At 36.5% G+C, this 22,562-nt stretch overlaps 2 protein-coding genes across 3 annotated transcripts; one reads left to right on the top strand and one right to left on the bottom strand.

Moving 5' to 3' along the window:
* Positions 1 to 8,158: 8,158 nt before the first annotated feature.
* Positions 8,159 to 9,425, top strand: LOC113725098 (carboxylesterase 1-like). Its single transcript, XM_027248090.2, has one exon. It carries the CDS (start codon positions 8,260 to 8,262, stop codon positions 9,241 to 9,243), a length of 984 nt encoding a protein of 327 aa, XP_027103891.1. The 5' UTR covers positions 8,159 to 8,259; the 3' UTR covers positions 9,244 to 9,425.
* Positions 9,426 to 17,952: 8,527 nt separating this feature from the next.
* Positions 17,953 to 21,285, bottom strand: LOC113725096 (gibberellin 20 oxidase 1-D-like). Of its 2 annotated transcripts, none has more exons than XM_027248088.2 (4): positions 21,043 to 21,285; positions 19,489 to 20,111; positions 19,036 to 19,357; positions 17,953 to 18,898 (listed from the first exon to the last, which is right to left on the bottom strand). In XM_027248088.2, exons 1-4 carry the CDS (start codon positions 21,052 to 21,054, stop codon positions 18,635 to 18,637), a joined length of 1,221 nt encoding a protein of 406 aa, XP_027103889.1. In that variant the 5' UTR covers positions 21,055 to 21,285; the 3' UTR covers positions 17,953 to 18,634. The 2 variants fall into 2 exon arrangements, with proteins under 2 accessions (XP_027103889.1, XP_027103890.1); XM_027248089.2 differs by having other exon boundaries at positions 20,982 to 21,282.
* Between the last annotated feature and the right edge of the window lie 1,277 nt (positions 21,286 to 22,562).

The raw sequence follows: 22,562 nt of genomic DNA, 5'->3' as shown, positions 1-22,562 counted from the left end.
GTTATACTAAATTTACTAATACATTTATACTAAATTTCTAATTACACTTAATGGAATAACACTTTTTTCTCAAAAAAAAGCACAAACACAATGATGAATTAGTGATTGCATTTGTACAAAAAGTGAAAATTTGACTATTTTAGTTATATTTATTTCATCATATTGGATTGTATTCAAATAACTTCTGTTTGATTGTTTTTATGAGTTTCAATTGTAAAATTATAATGAATAATAATTTGGTGATGTGTTGATATTTTAGTATTTGATTATTTATTAAAATTTAATTATAATAAAATTGTATAATAAAATTTTATTAACCCCGCGGGGGAAGCGGGGCGGGGGGAGCGGGAGGCAGGGGATGGGGAGGGGGACGGGGGGAACTAATAGGCAACGGGGCGGGGGACGGGGGAGGGGTCCCTCGCCCCAACCCCGCCCCGTTGTCATCCCTATCTCTAATCCTAGACATGTGGCGAGTCTGTACCCCAAGCCCCGAAGCTTATACTTATAGGGTACAAATATTCGCAATGGATCTTTTGTTTCACATCTTGTGTCATTCTCTGTCTCATTTTTTATTATATTGTTATTTCTCATTCATAAATATCATGTTTTAATTCTTTTTTACTTACTTAAGATCCAATAACTATTAATTGAGTAATACACAAAATTTAACAAACTCAAAAAATCAAAATGCATAAAAAATGAGATTTTTTATGAATTTTTTGCTGTATTTTTTAATTTTCTATTATATATTGTTTTTTTGAAGTTGTTATATTTAATTTTTACTTAATTAATAGTTATTGGATCTTAAGGAAGCAAAAAAGAATTAAAACATGTTATTTATATAGGAAAAATAGCAATATAATAAAAAGTGGGACAGAGAGTGGTACAGAGTATAGGACAGAAGATCGTTGCGACAAATATCGTATTTATATTGTCTTCTTACTTGTTGCATTTACACTTGTATCAGATTAAATTTAGGGATAATTACACAAACTTCCTCTGTGGTTTGCACTAATAGCACTTAGCGCCCCAATGACGTGTGGTGTAACTTTGTCAACCCCTTTTGGTTGAATTAGCATTATAAAATGCATATTGGAGGAGGGATAATATTTATATGATTATTAGAGAAGAAAAGAAAATCAAAACAAAACCAAAAAGTAAAGGACAAAATAACGGGGAGTGCAAGTGTAATGAAGAAAAAAGAGGTAGCGGTTGAGTTTTACGACGGTACAAGCTTTGCTTGCAACGACTACTTCTCAACTTCTAAAGATTATAAAAGCTACAAATTTCAGCAGCAAAGGGGCCAACTTAAGATGCATTTTGCCCCCCAAAAAAAATTAAGAGGCATTTTAGAAAAGATATTGTAACAAAATATGGCAAGTTCTAATATTGGACGGCACTCTTATGATTCACAAACATCATTTACTATAAGGAATCGATATTGTGGTTGCAATAGGAAGACAACAATTAGGATTTTGGAGAGTGAAAGGAATCTGAATATGCTCTATTTCACCCTGCTCAGAATGCAATTTTTTCCGGTGGTACGATGGCAATGAAGGTGATAAGGTTTGTAGCATCAGAAGCTGTGTATTATATCCCAACTATTTGAGCCATCTATTTGAGCCTTATTGATCATCTGTCATTTAGATCAGTAGGCAATATAAGCTGGGGGTGCTGTGTAATCTGCATGAAGTAGAGTATGAAGACTTTTGCCAAATGTGATTCATCTCCATATATTCAATACCAGTGCGAACTAAAAGCGGATGCTATACTTACATGAAAACCTGGAGAGAACCTTATGATATCGAGACTTTAATTGTTTCTTTTTGTTTTTTTGCTTGCGTCCCAGTAAATTTGATAAGAAGCAACATGCATGTAATTAAAAGGAGAACAACTTCCGTCCAACTGCTGTACCAGATAATGTAGCCAAAAAGGAAACTTCTTGATTTTGTATGACAAAGAAGCAACTGAAAATTCAGTCAAGTTAAATCTGCTAACTCTAATAATAATAAAGCTGGATCAAACTTGTTGAATCTGCTATCAAACGTCATTGATATAAACTGAGCTTGAAATTAGGTATCAGAAGTACCATGCCAGCAGCAAAAGCTGATCTATTATCAAGAGCGAGACACTTGGGAAATTGGAAGGCAAAGCTCCTTCTCAAACTTTTTCTTTTGCATCACTATATCATGTTTCTTTTTATATGTATAGTTAACTGCAAAAACTAAAGGCTTGCTTCCTAATGTGTATGAACATTTGCCTTCCATTTGCAGAATCAGAAGACAAGGGTTTACAGCTTTGGAATGTAAACCAAGAAAACTTTGGCTCAGCTCCATTCGAGAATACAAGCAACTAAATAAAATGTTCCTAAAAAAGAAATTACCGCGTAGCATTTGCCGAATGAAGTCAGATGGCAGTTGGTGTCTGAAAACTAGGTGTAAGCCATTGCCTCAGATGTGTGCATGAAGTCACCCAGAACGTTACTGCAACTTCTTGTCAAGAACTACTCACAACAATGCCAAATCTAGGTTCATAAGATAACACAATAGACAAAACAAATGACGCCAAGAGAAATGGCAGTTTTTTTAGTATTTAGTATCCTGATTTTTTTTTTTTTTTTAGTATTTAGTATCCTGATATTTAGTATCCTGATTTTTTTTTTGCTTTCTACAATTTCCTTCTTTTTTTGCAACTTTAGCAAAAGAATTAGTTACTTTCAGCAGGTAGTCTTGTCAATTCACCACTTCTAATGGGGACTTCTTGTCTTATCAAACTGACAAGGGTAAGAAGAGAGATTTCCAAAACCACAGGGGTGCTAACTGCTATTATGGCACGTCACATGGGAGGTTTGGGAAATTATTCCATAAATTTATGCTGCAACGGGTCTGTACGCGCACAGATACAACTTGTTAAAAAAAAAAGAAAAAGAAAAAGAAAAGAATCTTCGCATATGCGCAACATAGAAAGCATATGTAGCAAGTAGGGCAGTAAAAGAATCAAATTAAAAATGGATAAAATTGACAGACTAAAATTTCAAGTTTGGTACTCAAACTAAAATTTGAATAGGCTTGAGTTGGATAAAATTGCAAATTTTTTTTTTTGAAAAACTACTAATCAAAATTTACTACTAATTTTTTTGATTAGTTTACTACTAATCAAAATTAGTGAACAAAATTTGCCTTTGCTAACAATTTTGCCTTACCTCTCCAACCCAATCATAGACAATCTTAAATCTTATCAAGTACTTCGTCCCCGAGTTCTTGAAACGATGCAAAAGAATCCACACGGAGACGGTGGCATAATAACAAAGCTAAATGGTATCTATACATATATATATAAAAAATACTAAATTCAAATTTAAAATTTAAATTTTTAAAAACAAATCGACTAACATCACTATCAATTTACGATGAGTTGGAATCTCAAAATTCACAAACATTTCGGAACGGAGGGAGTAGCTAATATCTTCGCTGTTTTAGGCCTTTTTTTATTTTTTTAAAGAAAACTCAATGCTAAACACATCAAATGCATCTGGGGTAATTACAGTAAACACTAGTTTCCATGTGTTTGAAGTTTAGGCAATAAGATACAATTTAAGTAGATATTAAACAATGCTAAGCAGTATTTTGAATGGAGTCGCATGTAAAGGTAACAATTTCCTTTTCCTGTAGTTTCACTCTCAGCCTGCGGGAAATTTCTTGGAAAAAAAAATTCTTCCCTCAAATGAGGGATTTCTGTACCCTATTCTCAATCGTGCGCGCAACCAAGCAGAATTATTCTTTTTTTTTTTTTGCAATTCAGTCCCCCACACGAGGACAGAAATGGCAATTTTTTTAAAAAATCTGTCTGTTGATGTGCGGCAATAGAAAGACAAATTTTTAAAAAAAAATTAAATGTGTCTATTGTCGCACACCAGGTGTGCTGCAACAGACAGAATTTAAAAGAAATAAATGTTTCTCAATCAGTAATTTTGTTAATTCAATCTCACTCATTGATTGAATGGCGTAAAAGAAGTGATTAATGTTTGCAAAAAAAATCAATGGATTAATTCATTCGATCCAGCAAATTATATTTCAAGATTAGCGCACAAAAAAGGATAACGACATATAATATTGACTATTATGACGTTTAACACCAACATTAAGGGTCTGTTTGGAACCTGAGTTTTTTGGGAGTTTGTCTAAAACTTTACTGTAGTGCACTGTAGAAGTTTTTGAAAAAATTTTGTAAAAGTTTTTTATAAGGTGAAAAACTTTTTTGTAGGAGTTTTTTTGTAAGGCGAAAAACTTTTTTTCCTTTTCTTTTTTTTTCTCTTTCTCTTTTTTTTTTTCTTTTTTTTCTTTTCTTTCTTCTTCTTCCCCATTACCTCTGCCTCCCAGCAGCAACGCAGCCTGCTCCACCCCCTACTCCGCCACCGGCCCCACCTCTAGCACCTCCGGCCACGATGTTCCTGATTTCGCACCCCAACAGCTGCTGCTCCACCGTGTGCCTCTCCACACTGTCCGTCCCCATTCCGTCCTCCAGCACATCGAACAGCGCCGAGTAGTAATGCAGCGCCTCCACGAACCGCCACAAGAAGCTTTCCCCGTGGCTCAGGTGCTGCTGGTTGCTGGCGCGTCGAGACAGTTCATGGCCACGCACTTGGCGCATTGCAGGAGGAGGCCCAGGAGACAGAGGCCGGAGGACTTGGTGTCGCCAGCTGCTGCTCCACCCAAGGAGGCGGTTGCGGCGGCGGCTTCGAGCTCAGCAACGTCGTCGTCCTCGTTGTCTAAGTCGATGGTTCTGTCAGCGGAGGTGGAAGGGTTGTCGGGGCCGAGGGAGGAGTGGCGGCGTTTGAGGAGGAGAGGTCTTCGTGGTGGGCAGAGGAGGAGCGCTTGGACTGCATAGAGGAGGAGGAGTTGGAGGAGGGACGAGCGTTTCTGCTTGGGGAAGGAGAATGGGAATGGGAACGGAATTAATGGGGTTGGAAGCAGAAGTAGCAGTGGAATTGGAGTGGAGCAAGCTCTAGAACATGATAGATGGATAGATTGAATTGGAAGCGGTAATTGAACTGGAGTCTAGCCCGGAGAGGTGGTGGTGGGTTGGGATGAGAGAGGAAGAAGAAAAAAAAGGGAAGGAAATTTTTTTTTTTTTGTGTGTTTTGTATATTTTGAAGTGGGTAGGTAAAAAACTTAGAGAAGTTTTTTTGGAGTTCCTGTAGCAAAAGTTGTTAAAAAACTAGTAGGTAAAAAACTTGATTAAAAACCTGACTTCCAAACAGGCCCTAAATTTGCAGGATATTTGCTCATTTTACTCAAAATAGTAACATATTAGGATTTCAGCATCAACAAAGATTGATACGTTCCATGAATTTGATGCCAGTAATATATATATATATATATATATGAAAATAGTCATTTTAATTAGAGTTGTGTCTCACTCCTATGTGTCATGCCTAATTGAATAGAATTATGTCATTTGGATTTGGAAAAATGACCTATTTCATCCCTCACATTTTGCAAAAATATTCTTTTCGCCCCTCACTTTTAAAATGAAGCAAATTCGTCCTTGACATTTAAAAATTAAGCTATTACATCCCTGAAGCTAATCTTCAATCTGAATCAAACCATCTAATAACCCAGTAATAAATTTCGAAAATAGAATTGATAGATCATTCGGTCAACTTTATCGTATTCACATGACATTTATTAAACCAAAAAAATAAAAATTATAACATAAAAGACCATTCTTTGTCTTGGAATAGTAGAGTTTTTTTTTTTTATAAATCTTTTCATGCACCATTAGTATATCCGCTTGCAAATCTAGATGTGTATCATAAATATAAAATTTGGTATTTAAATTTAAATTAAAATGACATGGCGGTACATAAAACCGTCAGTGTATACAATGATAATGCAGAAAAAATTAATCTTTCTTTTTTATATTATAATTTTTTCTTTTTTCTTTTTAGGTTCATTAAATTTTACATGAATATCAAGTTGAGTTAACCAAGTGATCTACCAATTACACCCCCAAAATTTATAATCAGGTTGATTGGTGATTTGATTCAGATTGAAATTTGGGTTCAGGGATGTAATAATTTTAGTTTTTAAATGTCAAGGACGAAATTGCTTCATTTTAAAAGTGAGGGACGAAAAGAATATTTTTATGAAATGTGAAGGATGAAACCGATCATTTTCCCTTTGGATTTTACCCATATTGAATATTATATTATATGTTTAAAAATTATCCCTAATTTTAAAATAACTTTTAAGAATAACTAATCTTATCTTAATGATATCTCAAATAACTAATCTTATGTTAATGATATATGTTTTCTATCAAAGTATTACATACAACTATAGTAAACTTTTCCAAATCACAATTATTAAAATCTCACATATTTTATAAACTACTTCATTTTACCACTATATCGTTGATTGATATTCAAATTGTTTATCATCTCTTCCTTTAATTTTGAATTAATTTAGTGAAAAAAAGAATTAACTGTTATACCGACAGATTTACCAACATTGTTGATTTATTGATGAAAAAAAAGGATTGAATAATCTTTTCTACTTAATTAAATATAAATATATACTTCTAGGTTTGTGGTTCGTCATTGTAAAAATTTAAATTATCTAAAAGAATATTTGTAAAAAAGAATATCTATTGAGTTTTCGACATGAAATACATTATTTGATGTATACTATCATATTATAATGAAAGTATGTAAACAAATTTTTAAAAATTAGTAAATAATTGAGCATTTAGAATGCATTAATTTTTTAAAGTTACTATGAATGAACATGTAGGATTGTTGTTAAATTTTGTATTTAAATTATTTTTATTTGTATAAATTCACAATAAATAAAAAGAAACAGTGCTAAGGCACGGGTAAAATTCTAGTAGACTTAGATGTTTTCTTTCTTTGATCTATTTCCTTCCAAATTTTTGATTCTGTACCAATCATTAATGCATCACAAATACAACTTTCAACAAATTATTTTATTTTTTTCAATCACCTTTTTATCTTACATACAAAAAGTGTTATAATAACTATTCCAAATAATATCTTAAATAATCTCCTATTCAAACACTCTCCTATTACTAAAAAAGATTCTAGAATCTCAAACTAATTGCTTGATTAAACCAATGGCTCTTTGGACCGTTGCCTACCATAAAAAACTTAAAGTATTGGTAGGATGGGAGGTCAATGATTCAAACATTGCGTTTCATCAATGTGTCATTATGTATGATTTATTTTAAATCCATACGAGTGCGTAGTACACTTGTTCGATCCGATAATAATTCAGTTTCGTTAAATTCTTTAGGTCCCATTGGTTCTCCCCCAGAGTAGGCTCAAATAAGAATAAGAGCAGGGTAAACTAACTATTACGGTCTAATAAAAAAATTTTTTGTGCTGCTTGACTAATAACACAAGAATCACACAGACCAAATGGCTCAGCCGCCATCGGATGGCTGCTGACTGATAACCACATATTACCCACCCCCATGATGGTGACAATCGGCGACTACTTTGTTCAAAGTCCTTATCCGCCGTAGCAGCAGTTCTAATTCCAGTTCTACAAGTTTTTCAGTAAATTGCAATATACAACAATGATGGAACCCCTGACTCACAGAAAATGATTTTTTTTCAGCCGCCACTGCAGCAACAATACTCTTCTCCACAACAGGCCATTGCTTCTCGGTGTTACTAAACTTATCCGCCGTAGCAGCAGTTCCCCCTTTATTTACCAAACTCCCCGCCTTCCCAATACTGGGTTGGCTACTGGGCAACCACTTAGACCCCTGTAAGAAGGGGATGATGGAAGCCGGTTTAAGCGGTGAAATCCTAAAAATATCCGTAAAAGAAGACACGATTGACGATGAAGAAGACAAAGAGGAAGATGTAGAAATCATATTTTTTTACTTTCAAAAAAGCTTCCGCCTCACCGTTGGTTTCTGTACAGATACATGTGTTTTAGGTGGCGATGCCGTATAAATCCTCAATTGGCATAAGAATTTTAGTTAAGGGACTTAATTCGTGAGATAAAATGTTGAGGGACTAAATCGACTTTAATAAAATAATTTGAGGATTAAATTGGCAATTTTCCCGTGTAAAAAAGCTCAGTCCAAAACTTTCAAATGTGTTTCTATAATTAGATTCGGATATGCCTCCTTATCTATTATCTAGTTACATTCCAATCCCGATAGATAACCAAAAGCAGTAGCTTGTTTGCATACACTCGAGGAAGCAGAGAAGCAAAGGAGAGGAGAATGGGGAAAGACAAGATTCCACGCCCGGTGTTTAACAATCCCTTCCTCAACATCATCGTTAACCCTGATGATGGCACTGTCAAACGTGACCCTGAAATCCGTAACCCTCCAAATTCTGATCCTAACGGCACTTCCGCCGTTATCAGCAAGGACGTTACCCTCCACCCTGACAACAACACGTGGATGCGCCTCTATCTTCCTCGCCAGGCCAAAGCCGCTGCTTCCCCTGCAAACCGTAGGAAGCTGCCCCTCGTAGTTTACTATCACGGCGGCGGCTTCGTCTTTTGTAACGCGGACACCAATCTTTACGATGTGTTCTGCCAGGGACTGGTGGAAAACGTCGGAGTCATGGTTATCTCGCTGGACTACCGCCTGGCCCCCGAACACCGCCTTCCTGCGGCTTACCAAGACGCCATGGACGGCTTGCACTGGATCAAATCCGCCCGAGATGAGTGGGTTAGGGATTATGCTGATCTCGACAACTGTTACCTGGCCGGGACCAGTGCCGGCGGAAACTTGGCTTACAACGCCGGCTTGCTTGCAGTCTCTGCGGCGAAGGACCTGGAGCCGTTGAAAATCAAAGGGATGATACTGCATCATCCATATTTCAGTGGGACCAAGAGAACCGGGTCGGAGCAGAGGCTGGCCGGCGACTCGCTCTTGCCCCTCTACGCCATTGATCAGATGTTCGATTTGAGTTTGCCTGAAGGGGCTGATCATGATCACGAGTACTGTAACCCGTTGATCAATGGAGGGCCAAAGCTCGTTGACCTGATGAAGTCATCGGGTTGGCGGGTCTTGGTCACGGGTTGCTTAGATGACCCGTTGGTCGACGCGGGTATGGAGTTTGCTAAGATGCTGGACGCCAAGGGGGTACGGACCGTGACGTTCCTGAGCGATGGGTATCATGCAATGGAGGTTTTTGATCCATCTACGTCTGCCCCATTTTATGCTGCTGCCAAGGATTTCCTGTCCACAAACTAATTACTTGTTGGGAATTTTTTTTCCCTTTTTTTGGGCTTTAAATGGAAAAAAAAACAAGACAAGTAAGTTGGGAAAAATTCGTGCTTGTTTTAAGTTGGTGTACAGCAATTACTGACGCTTTTTACTTGTGTGTTGATTTCCTTGTGTATTTTAATTCTGAATTTCGACTTTTAAGTTCCCAATTTTCATCTGTTAGATCTCTGTTTATCTCTAACATAGTTGTATATATAATTTAGGTTCTAACTAGAATTTAAATTTGAAATCCAAATATTATATATGTGTCATGCATCCAACCGCGATAGTATGTATATTATCAGTGTATATAAGATTTACTAGATATATATATAATAAATATTTTATACACTGAAAGTGTATACATTAGCGGGTCTAGATGCATCTCGCATATATACTTTTGGATGTTTAAACTCAAATTCAGATGATGTGGCATTTATTCAACCCCATCATTGTATATACTAACAGTGTAAGCAAGATTAATCCATATATATGTGTGTGTTTTGTATTATTTGCACTCCCATTTTTATTAAACATACTCTCATTATTTTTTTGATCATATAGTTTTTATTTATTAGATTGTACGATAAAATAGACGGTGGAGTGCACGCATTCATGCATACATAGCTACACACAATCCATCAATCTCTAAAAAGAGAACATACAAGATGGATACGTTTTGGGACAGACGATATTATAGCCCAATAGCGTGATCAGATGGATCCGCTTCATTGTGTGAGCAATTATGAGCAGCAAGAAAATCAGTTTCAGTATTGGGCCAAAAATCACTCCGGTGTACATGCACGGACACAGTAATGGATAGTCTAGCATGTAACGCCTTCAAGTTTCACAGTATTGTTGAATTTATTTTTTTTTTTTTTAAAAGACAAATGGGAGTATAAGATATTCTTAAAACTCATTGTTTTTTTAAATAAGTGAACTCATTACTATATGTTGGAGAGTGGGTTTTTTTTTTTTTCCAGACTCCTGTCGGTTCCTTTTCTTTTTTTTCCTGCCCGGAAAGGGATTGGAGTTGGAAATGGGGATGATGGTTTTTGATACTTTATTGTAGAGGTGGCAATATGGATAAATGATTCATAATTGGTTTTGACTTAATGGATGGTGGATAAAATTTATCCAATCCATTTAGATCCATTTAATAAATGGATCTAAATGGATTAAATAAAAACCAATTATCCATTTATAATCCATTTAAATATTTTTGTTACTTTTTTTTTTGTATTACCATTTCTTGTAAATTCAAGCCACAAAATACCACGGATGTAAATTCAAGCAAAATGAACCTTCATTTCACTAAAAAACTATCTGAAATTATTATTATTTTTAATTATTATATATGTATATATATATATTACATATTACAGAGTAGCCATATATTGCAAACTAGCCCAAACAATAGAAGTCCTGCATAGACCGTACGTAGGGTATCTACAAATTCGGCATCCATGGAATTTAATTATGGCCCATATTATCTTCTACTTTTAGCCTTGACTGCATTTAAATTTATCTCAATTCGGCATTTCCCTCTCAATTAATTAAGTCCAAGAACAGATACCAGTTTTCTGTTGTACTTTAAAAAATAAGAGAGATCTTAGAACAAGTAAAAGTTCATAGATATATGATTCAAGTGGATTAATTAACCGATTTGTAAACTTATTAATGTGTTTGTTACCAAAAAGAAAATGATCAAATTTACCCCTCCTAATTCAAAATCCTCTCATGGTCTGATGTTGACCCACTTTCTTAGCAAATGAATTAGATTTCACTAAGTGAAGAATTAAAATAAACTAGTAACTCACCTTATTCAAAAATGCATTTAAATGAATAATTATATTTTTCTTGTTCTAGTTACTAGTTCATGTAAGCAAAATTTTCACACCCCAATTGCAATTTTAGGATGGCTCCTTTTTTAGTCATTTCCTTTCCCTCTCTTTTGGTTTTTAAGTAAATGGATATATATGGTTTTAGTGGATAATCCATATAAATTCATTTAATTTAATGGTTTTACTTTGATCAACCATTTAAAACCAATACTATAAATGGATAATCCATTATCCATTTAATTATGGATTATATGGATTGATAAATGGATTTCAATCCAAATTGCCGCTTCTACTTTATTGAACCTCGTCATATAGAGGAATAGAGAATTTCAGTCACTTTTTGGGACCAATTCTTGAATTTTAATTGCTGAAATGTAAGGATGGGACGTCTTATTATTATTGGAACGGAGGAAGTAGGAGTATTCGCCAGAGGCAAAGCGGAGGAAATGATATGGAGAGACCCATTTGGAGGCTTGGGGCCATTGGGCTAGAGCAAGCCAGAGATCCAAAGCACACATGGCCGAAAGCATGTCAGCGTATCCAAATATTGCTAAATCAATTACAGTACTTTGCCCCACAGACATTAATCAATATAGTTAATAGGAATTCCGGACTTTTTAATCAGGAATTCGTGATTTTCTCTGTTACTCAACCTAAATGCCAAAGTAAAAAAAGATTTGTAAGTGGCAGGCAGAAGTACGCTGACTCAAAAGACAATTGATGTCTAGATTCAAGAATTATTTTTGTATTTGTTTTTTGCTGTTTATAGCTGATAGGAAGAAACACCTCGAGAGAATCTACCAAAGAGCTTAATATATAAGTCAGGAACCCAACTCTGATAAAAAAATTTAAACTATTAGGTTTTGGACCCTTATTTACATATTAACCGCTATTTTTCTATCTTTCGAACCAATATGGGAGCTCATGAGCAACTCAGTCTCGCAACCCGAAATTCTGATACCAATTTGATAGGGAGAAACATCTCGAGAGAGTCTACCAAAGAGCCCAATATGTAAGTTAGGAACCTAATTTTGACTCAAAAGTTTAAGCTATTAGGTCTTGTGCCCTTATTTACATATTAACCGTTCTTTCTCTATTTTTCGAACCAATGCGGAACATAATGCGTTATTCATGAACCTAACAATAGCTCATCCCCTTCTTGTTTCCTTTGGGAAGAAAAAGAAAAAGAAAAAAGAAAAGCAGAAAATACAGGAAAGTAGTAACACGCTTATTTACACTAATTATTGGGAATAGCCTTTGTATCATTCTCTGAATTCGCACTTCAACTATTTTTTTTTTCGCCTCACACAGATCACAATACAAAAGGCGGCAGTAAAATTTTTCTAAATAACTTCAACCCAGACGCACAAATTTTTATAGCTCTAATTATTTCTCTACTAAATTCCAAGCCACAACGGGCACAAAAATTTTAGTGAAAAAAATGCACCACTACATGAATGGATATTTACGATCAGGAGAGGAGGTGAATCCAACTGATCAGACTGCTTAATACGTGAATGATTACAGAGAGAAAAGAATTGTTGATTCCGAGGACCGGTGCCAACATATACGTATGGCAGTATAATAACCAAAACTAATCTCAGAGTAGCTGTGCCAAAATTAAAGAAATGGCAATACAGCTAAGGAAATCTACTGTTCTTTGTCCGTAATCAGGAATTTCCATGCGCGAGCATGTAGAGTTGGACTTGAGTCATTATCACAACTCAGTAGTGTTGGGCAAAGAAAGTTGCATGCAAATATTAGCGAACCAAATATCCTATCATAAACTAGGAAAAGATCCCCAACTGATGAAGACTAAAATAATACACCATTTTTTTGCATTATGTGGCAATCCCTTGAGCCCAGCTGCCATGTTCAGAATCTTCATGGAAGATCTCATTGGCAATGGGCCGTTGCCGTTTTCAGACCGGATAAGAAAGATGGCGGTGAGTTAGTGAGAATGTTGTCCCATGCACAATGGTATATCTTCGTATCAATTCCATTCTTCAATAAAGATAAATTTGGTGGTAACAAAAGACAAAAGAGAGTAGAGAAAATAGGATCATTAGGGTGAAATGCTGTACCATCCTGGCACACAAAAATTATGGAGTAGAATCTTTGGGTAAATCATTTTTTAAAAGGAAGGTTTGATGAGAGACGAGGTATCCCAACTCGATGTGATCATGATTCTTGTCTTAACGCGGTCTAATACTTCTAAATTGCCAACTTGAATTACGTACGACCGACCTAATCTAGCAAGTAGTGATAGTATTAAGTTAATGTCGATTATGAAATCCTAGTTGTATTTACAGCCATCATTAGAGTGTTTTTATATTGTTCGGACTTCTACAGATACGGCACGAGTCGATACCCCCTTTTCTCTCCTCTCTCTCTCTCTCTCCCCCCAAAAAAAATGTAAGGTTTTGTTGTTTCTACGTGTTATAGACTTATAGCTATCAATTTTTTTGCGGTAATATTTAAAGGAGATGAAAATAACGGGCACAATTATCAAAAAAATAATTTAAAAAAAAAAAAGAAGAAGAAGAGAGAGAGAGGTATTCGTCGTTTTTCATGCAGATAAAACAAGATTTTGTAGTATTAAAGATACAGACGGAGCATTCCAAAGAAGGCTTAGCTCCTCAGAGCCTTCATCATGTGCACAGGACAACAGAGCTTCGACAAAGGCTGAAGGGCCCCCATTGGTTGCAGAAATAAAATCTGTTGTGAGCTGAGCAGCCTAAAACAACAGAGCCACCCCATCGTTGTTGGCACTACTATCTATTTGCTTTGCTGTGGCGACCGTGACTTGAGCGCTTGCATATGTAGGTTTGAATTAGGTTATCTCTTTCTTTCTTTCTTTTTTTTTTAAAATTTTTTAAAAAAAGGGGTTTAATTTTCGGATAGAATATGCTCCTATACTTGCTATTATTACAAGTAGTCTGTCTAGTAGTAGCAACTAGTAAGAATTGAATTATGAAGCTGGTTGTCCAGACTCCACTAGTGCTGGTAGCAGATGTAAGGAGGAGGAGCACTGCCACCAAAACACGTAGCCTAAAATAATAAACAAATTAGTCCAAAGAAGGAAGGATTTTTATTAGGAAGTGGTTAAGGCAGAATTACATAATTAAATATTGTACAAAAAACTTTATTTAGGCAATTTGTTGTTTCTGTAGAGAGACGGGTTCGGAAGTACTGATCCAGCTGGACTCAGAATCGGCGTAGGTTAAATTATTGATTGTACGTACGGATCATCAAATAAATTGAAGATTGAGGGTTAAAAATGGCTTTTTCCATCAGGCGACAGATTTAATAATAATGGCCCCAAAAATATTTCCCAGGTCTTTTTCAACTTTTCAAAGTTAGATTGTAGAGGTACCTTTTGAAACGGGTAAAAGCAATTGAAACTTCTTGAAAGGGGTGTTTTGTTTTCTCGTTTTTTTAAGGGATAATTGCAGAAACCTCCCATGAGTTTTCTGACATTTGCACTGACCTCCCTTGTAGTTTGAAAAATTACACTAACCTCCCCTGAGATTACTAATCCTTTACAAATTCAGTCCAAAGGATTAAAATATTGTTTTAGGGAATGAAATTAGAATTTTTTTTACCAAATTTGTCCTTTTGTACTACATGTCCAATGAATGACAAAGTACTATAAATCAATTAACAATTAATAAACTTTAAAGAGTATAATTTAAATCAGTAATGCTTGTTTGCCCTTAAATTATACTCCTTAAAGTTTATTAATTGTTAATTGATTTATAGTACTTTGTCATTTTCTGAAATTATATATATGTTGACTACGACGGCTAGTTGATAGCCTCTCTCCTTATTTCTCAGATAGGTATATGATGAATCTGAATGAAAGACGTGGAGAGGGAGAGCCGGGTTAGAAGGTGAGACTTAAGACGAGAGGGATTGTAACTAATTAATTAAGTGATTTTTGATTCAAATCACCTCGCTTATTAAAATAAAAAAAAATAAAAAAAATTGATTAAAAAAATCTGAAAGACAGACTAATCACAGTTATCTATCGCGGTTATCCTTTTGACACCTTCATTAATTCCCATCCCCTTATTATTTTTATTTTTATTTTGATTTTTACCATCCCTAAAAAACATCATTCCAAACAAACAAAAAATAAAAAATAAAATCAAGATGTAAGGCCCGGGTGCCACTAAAACTGCAGTTTGCTCAAACTTCAAGAAAGTTAAAAGATGCGAACTTTTTTTTTGTTGGTAATTATTTTGCTGATAAGTTTGTCGTGTTCTTTTGCAAACCGAAGCAAATTTTACAGGGGAAACGACAAGGACACTTTCATCTGAAGCAAAAACAAGATACAACTTTCAATAATGTGTTCTAATTAAATCTAACTATCAAAGCATCCTTATCCAAGAATCGCGTACTTAATTTCACATGCATGTAGAAAATTAGCCTGGGGGATGATTCATTCATATGAAGGAGAGTTTGAGTTATGCCATCATCCGAACATTATTAATAATTATGACTTGGTTGGGTAATAACAGTCGCACGTCACGAGTGACGGTTCCATATCTTCATCAACTTTCCTCTCTTGATGTGATAAAATTAGTCTAGAGAAACAACATGTGGAGCGGCAGGATAAGAGTTTAGCTTGTGGACAAATCATGGGTGGAATATTTATTTTACTGCAGAAATAAAATATAAGGGTTTCAAACTTTGAGCTATCATTTGGTTTCTCCAGGATTTCAATGACATTAATTTTATTTATTCTTCGAGGCAAGGAGGCCACTGGCCAGAGTACTACCGGTCTCTATCCCATCCTTATCTAGGATGGAGACAATTTTCTTTTCCTCCAGTTTAGATGAGCAGTAATATAAGCACTGTTTTATTTACGATGCAAGTATAGAAAAGTGCTACTTAATTACGTGCTCACACCACCATTTTAATTAAGTATGATGATCAGTGGTTAAGCGGAGGAGAAGTTGGTTTTGGCTAATGGCGTAATTAACAGAGAAAAAAAGGAGAAGAAGAAGAAGAAGAAGAGGAGAGAGTACTTAGATTAGTTGAATACTATAAAATGACGGGGAAGAGTGTTATATTGGACAAGAGCCCAGACAATGTCCTATGTGTCACTTTGGCATTCAGCATAGATAGCCATAAAGCTCCAAAACTCCAGATATGTAAAATAATGCCAGGAATAAAACCAAAACACTTGCAGAAGAATCCATTAAATTGAGAGCTCTGTCAACCCAAGTGGATTCTAGCTCCCTATGCATCTGAATCATTCATCGTCTGGGCCATGCTTTTCCTTGGATTTTATTGATTCATCATCTTCTTTTCTCTTAATTTTATTATAGTACTTGTTTATTTCTAACTTCTTTTTTTTTTTTTTGGCCGGGGGGGGGGGGGAGGGGGGAAGAAACTTGATGGAATTGAGGCCCACGAAGTTGAGTCAAGTTTGTCGTATGATCATTCGACGATTCAAGATATACATGACATCGTCCTCAAAGGGCTAATTTCTTTCATTAACAGTCGATTTCAGCTCATTAAAAATACTTACATTAACTCTAAGGTTAGGTCATCAACTATATGTATATGTAGGATTAACCATACCATCAATTCAAGAATTTTTTAGAAAGTCTATTTTATCTTTTGAAGCCTATAGTTGTTAGTCTTTAAAATGTCAAATGGGATTTAAAGTAATCAAACATCGAGATAATTTAAGCCACAATTCATTTAACTATATTAGTTGCCGAATGAGGATTTGATACACTCGTTAAGGATGAAATTTTAAAAATTAGAGGTTTTAAATTTAATTTTCTTTTTTTTTTCCGTCCCCACTTCTTAAATCCCATTTTTTTCCTGTTGAAAAAAAAAAAAAAACTAAGTTGAAGAATTGAAAATGTGTTAGTGCCAACACAAACTTTTTCAAAATCTGAAAGATCCCAAATAACCTAAAGAGAATTGCGTGCTTGCCCGCATACCCCATGTTGTGGAAACTCTATGGTATTATTATGGCTTAGAAACTAAAGAAAATGACTTTGTATTCTAGGTATGCAATTCCAGAATCAGGACGTCGCACTTATAAAAGGAAAAAATATGTGGTTATACCGTTATAGTAGTATTGCTGACGCGGCGCCGCAGTGGGAGTTTTACTCTATTTAATTGGATGGTTTAAGAAGAAAATAAAATAGGAAAACAGTTGGCGACTTTCACCACAAAAGTTCAAGAAAACTTTTTAATAGAATGACGAAATGACGAGACCATCATCTATCATGTTTTTCCTTTTTTTATAAGCGGAAAGTTTTCAAGTCCGAAACTTTTCACTCCCATTTACTTTTCGTGTATCACTCAACATATTCCTCCCTCGTTTGTCTTTTGATGCTAATTTAATGGTCAAATGTCAAGACCTAACTCAGATAATAAAAAGAATAATTAAGTGATTATGTGATATTTTATTCTACTTTTAAACATTCTCCTTTCTCCTTTTTTCTATGGTAAAATGTACAATCTACCTTAGATTCAAAAACAGTAGGGTAATAATAATAATAAACATAGGTTCCTTCTCGTTTGTACTAGGACCTATGGTACAATATGCTCCATGTGCCGTTTGTATGTACACCCTCAAACATTATAGTAATTTATTACTAGCAAGATGGGAATATTATTGTTAACAATAAAGACTTTTATCTTTTTTTTAGTACAAGTAAAAGATTTTGAATTCGAAATCTCTCGCTTACACTGCTCTTTTATCGTGCCGTCAAATCCTTCACCATTAACACTTGTATATGCTTGCAGGGTTTGTTTTAAAGATTTATGTCGCCTTATTATTAGCTTGTGGCTGTGGGTAAAACCGTAAAAGTGGAAAGCCAGATGCAAGGAAAGGCAACGCAAGTACGATTTTCCATTTTGTTTCCTTTTTTGGTGGGGGCAACATTTGTACCCCTTTACTACTTCCGGGGGCATCTTTTAAGTTGCGATACAAAAGACAGCGTGGGGGCATGGGATGCTGTTAATTGACAGACTCATGGGACACCATCGGTCAAAGAAAATTACAAAATTTGATGATAGAACTTTTTTATTTTTCATTACTACTTCCCTTTCACTATCTCTCCTCTACTTTTTTTCATTTAACTCTAACTTTTTGACATATACCGATCAAGAGGGGCGGAAAAAAAAAAAAAAAACTGGCGTTTCCCCTAGATTTTTTCAGTTGTACACTAGCTAGTAGTGGTATGTTGTCCAAAATTTTGACATTGTAAAACAATCACCCCTGCCTGCCTGCCTTGGAAGTTCAATCCAATTTGACCTTTCACCTGGCTGCCAAGATCTTCTCTTGTTTTTTTTTTTTTGGTTCTTTTACCTCCTGATCAGTTGTTTCTCTATCCTTTCAACATCACCCTCATCCGGCCCACGTATGGGACAATGATTAAGCTCACAGGAAAAGAACTACTACGTGGGACGACGCACGTTCGCACTACAAGTCTACAAGCCGTTCTCTTACAAACTGAAACTCCAAATTTTTTTTTGTTGGGTTCTTTTTTCCCCCTTTTTGTTCAGATGTTTTTCTGTTGAAGCCAATTTGAGAACATCTGCAGGGTGTGCATGTCAGCTCTGTAGTGCTTCTGCGTAAACTCGAGGAGCTTCGGCCATGTGAAGTCGGGATATATCCGAGGGTTGTTGGAATCCACCAATTCGGTTGGTGGGCTCACCACCTTATCCTCCTTTGGACACAGAAAGAAGGCTAGTGACTTCCTAGGAGTTTTGTTGTTTACCACTGCCCGGTGTAAGCAACTTTTGTATCTTCCATTCGAGAGTGCCTGAACAAGAACAAGACGACCCGGCCAACTAATTCAGTTAATTTCTGCGGTCGGTCACTCTTACTCGCATGTAGATACTACTATAATTCAAGAACTAGTAACATAATGTAGCAAGAATTAATGAATTGATTAACTACCATGAAAGTGTCGCCTATGTTGACAACAAAAGCGTTCATGTCGGGACCAATGGAGCGCCATTCCCCATCTACAAATACTTGAAGCCCGCCCACAGTGTCTTGGTGGAGGATTGTTAGGGATGTCGGATCGCAGTGAGGTCCGGTTCCTAGTGTGAGCTCTGGTTTCTGGCACGGCGGGTAGTAATTCAATCTCATTATTGACTCATTTTCTTCGAAGAATTCTTTAAAACTCTCTCTGCTTACTCCCAGGCTCATCCCCAGTAGTTCCATGATCCCCAGCGAAAGGGTGCTCATCGCATTGCAATATTCTTGGTAAACCCCCCTGTATATAGATTTTTTTTTTAAATTAAAAAAAAAAAAGAAAAAAGAGTTAAATTACCAAACAAATTTAAGAGTTAATGCTGCTCAGGCACTAGCAAACATATTGATCAACATTCATTTCTTGATTCATACCCAAGGTGCAAGAATTGATGGCCCAATGTCTTCTCAAAATACTCTTCCACGATGTGGGATGATTCTTTCGCCGCAGAGAATTGAAAAGAAAGGGTCTCCTTCCAGGGAAGCTTGGAGGAGAAGCGGCCAGTGAAACTACTAGCATAGCCACAATGCTCGCCCACCTTCCTCTGAGCCTTTTGCTTCTCGCAAAGTGGCTGTTCAAAGAAGGAGTCCATGCATCGATGGGCATCCGATATTAGACTAGCATCCACCCCGTGATTCACTACCAGAAAGAAACCGTGCTTCCGGCACGCTTCGCCGACGATCCTTGAGGCTTCCTTGGCGGCAGAGGGGCTTCCCGAGAGAAAGCCGCCCAAGTCAACGAGCGGGACGGCAAGTTCCCGGGAATTGGGACTTGGCTTCTCGTGGTCAGGCCATATAAATTGAGTGGGAATGCTAGTCTGGTGCTGCAGGACGGAAGCGTCGAATACCAGCGGGTTCTGCTGCTGGTCCAGGCGCTCGGGATTGGACGATGACATGATTTCGGACGCGGATGCTTTGGTTGTGATCATACAATCAATAGCCATTGCATGAGAAGTGAGGAGCCTAAACAGTCGAGTCTGGAGAGCGAGGGAGCGGGCCTTCAGGGAGGTGGTGAGAGGGAATTAAGACTGGTCAGTTACTAGATGTAGATGGGAAAAATAAACAAATAGTAGGCCAGTTATTAATCCTCCCCCCAAAAAAAGAAAAAGAAAAAAAAAAAAAGGAGAGAGTGAAGTTGGAGAGTTGTGATAAGGTAAAAGCCCAGGCCGTTCTCAATGGACAAATATGTGAAGAAAACTTGGAATCTTATATAGGGGTCGATCTCCCTCCCTCCCTCTCTCTCTCTCTCTCGGTTTGGTAACTAATTGGTGCCTCTCTTCCAGCACACAAACTGGGAGTATTTAAAACCAACGTTTGCTACAAACAGAGGACCTCTTATGAAAGTTTTATATTTTGTCAAGAGGGCTTATGAATCCATAGATTTAGACAATACTCCATCATCAATTGGCTTCAGTGGTGTTGACAGGGAGGGAAGCGTTTCCCAATGACATTTTGGCTTTTACTTTGGGTTAGGGTGACTTAGCCTATCTCCTCCCACTCTCCCACCCCAGTTAAAGAAATACTCCACTTATTGTTAGTGCAAACTATCTACATTAGATAGAGTATGTCTAACTAACGTCTTTTCCCCTTTAGAGATCAACAGGCAGTAATGGGACTCAAAAGTGTTAGCCATCTTGTAGTACTTAAAAATGTTAATAGAACCAAGAAAACTACTTTCAGCAAGAGCGGAGACGGAAAACTATATGCCCCTGGCAGATTTAAAATGTGGATACGGTCAATTTTCAAAACGAAACTATGCGAGGAAACGATCGCCTTCAACTACACACCTTGCAGTTTATTCATAAAATTGACAATTTCAACAAAAGTAATCGAATAATTGCCTGCGTATGTAAATGGAGTCATCATACCACTGGACAGTAGTAGTAGCACACAAGTGGTGGGGAGGAATGAATGCACAATTGTACGTACTTGGTAATACATTTGAGTATTTGGAATTTGGGAAAGAGGTGGAGTCTAATAATACGGCACCAGCGGTTGCGGTGGAGGGATCATAGGCACCAAAAATACATGTAAAAACAACAGCGAGACTGGCTCAAAATAGGATGAGACAGAAAGCGGTGTTGGGAATCAATGAAAGAGGATCTTCATGACAAAATTAAGGCAAAGGCCCCCCTGCAGGGGAAAGGAAGGGGAAGGGGGGGGGGGTCCTGCTCGACCCAGAAGGCACACACAGAGAGAGTGGCGCAGACTAGCATGTAGTGGGAATAGCTAGGCGATGAGCAAAAGAGTTTGAGCTTTGGTTGTCCATATATGTGTCAGCATATTTATGTGTGTGAGGAAGGAATCCACTACCGCTGCCAGAGGACCAGAGGAGTTAAAAGAGTACAAACGAAAGATGAAAAGCCAAGCAGGGCCGACTAACTTTGCGCCAGTTTGTTTTTGTTTTTGTTTTTTTTTTTAAAGTTGTAGGGGGGGAGTGGCTCAGCACCCCTTTCTCTGCTGCCATATCCATATACACGAGTAAGTAGCAGCGATTCACATGTACAGCAACAACAACAAAAAGGTATGATTGTAAACGGGTCGAATTTTGATATAAATGAATCGAATTCAATTTTGATTTGATTTCATGTTGAACTCAAGTTCGACAAGTTTTCATTCTAAAACTCGAGTTCGAGTTTAAATTCTGACTTGAATTTTGTCGAACTCGAACTCGAGCCGGTTGGAGCTCAAACAAAATAAAAAATTTTTTTATATTTTTCGAAAAGGATAAAATTGACATTTCATCCTAACTAAATAATAAAAATATAAGAGACATACAAGTGATTTTGTTATTAAAATATAAAACATTAGCTTGACGAACTAACAAGTCGCATATCCATGTACTCGACTCTCTCACCAAGTCAGCTCGATCGAGCATTCGACCTCCATGTTCACTAAATTCAAGTCTAGGTTTGACCAAGTCCAACATGGGATTTGTTGGAATTATCAAAAAAAACATGGGATTTGTTGGAAGCATGGATGTGACAACTGGTGCATGTAATTTCAAAAAATACGCTCTAATTATGTGTTCATAAACCATCCACATCTCCATATTAATTCTTAATCACACCTTGAGGGGGTTTTTTTTTATTAAAAAAAAAAAACCCTTTTCTTGAGATGGTGGGGCTGTAAGCTTTGAGGTTGCTCTGCTAGGTGTCAAAATTTGTTGTTAGCCTGTGCCCTGGGGGCACCTATTTATAGCAAAGCATGACGCGACCCAACTCTAGCCGGAGAAATTACCAAAAAATTACACTACCTTCTAACCAAGTATATATTACTCTCTTCGTCCCACTTTGATAGTTTTATTTTCATTTTTCGTCTGTCCCAAATTATAGTTCATTTTCTCATTAAGAAATGTAGTAATCTTTCAAATTGTCTAAAATACCTTTATTAAATATCTTGTTATTAATACATTGTTATTAAATACTAACCCACTACATTGAATACAT

The sequence above is a fragment of the Coffea arabica genome, chromosome 2c (assembly GCF_036785885.1).
Source record: "Coffea arabica cultivar ET-39 chromosome 2c, Coffea Arabica ET-39 HiFi, whole genome shotgun sequence".
NCBI lineage: Eukaryota > Viridiplantae > Streptophyta > Magnoliopsida > Gentianales > Rubiaceae > Coffea > Coffea arabica.
Note: the sequence above shows the minus strand (reverse complement) of the source record. Positions and strands in the feature narration are given on the sequence as shown.

Coding starts and splice junctions, on each gene's coding strand:
- LOC113725098 (XM_027248090.2), top strand. CDS start 8,260: ATGGGGAAAGACAAGATTCCACGCCCGGTGTTTAACAATCCCTTCCTC.
- LOC113725096 (XM_027248088.2), bottom strand. Junction 19,358..19,488: donor CATCAATTCTTGCACCTTGG/GTATGAATCAAG, acceptor ATCTATATACAG/GGGGGTTTACCAAGAATATT. Junction 18,899..19,035: donor ACATAGGCGACACTTTCATG/GTAGTTAATCAA, acceptor GTTCTTGTTCAG/GCACTCTCGAATGGAAGATA.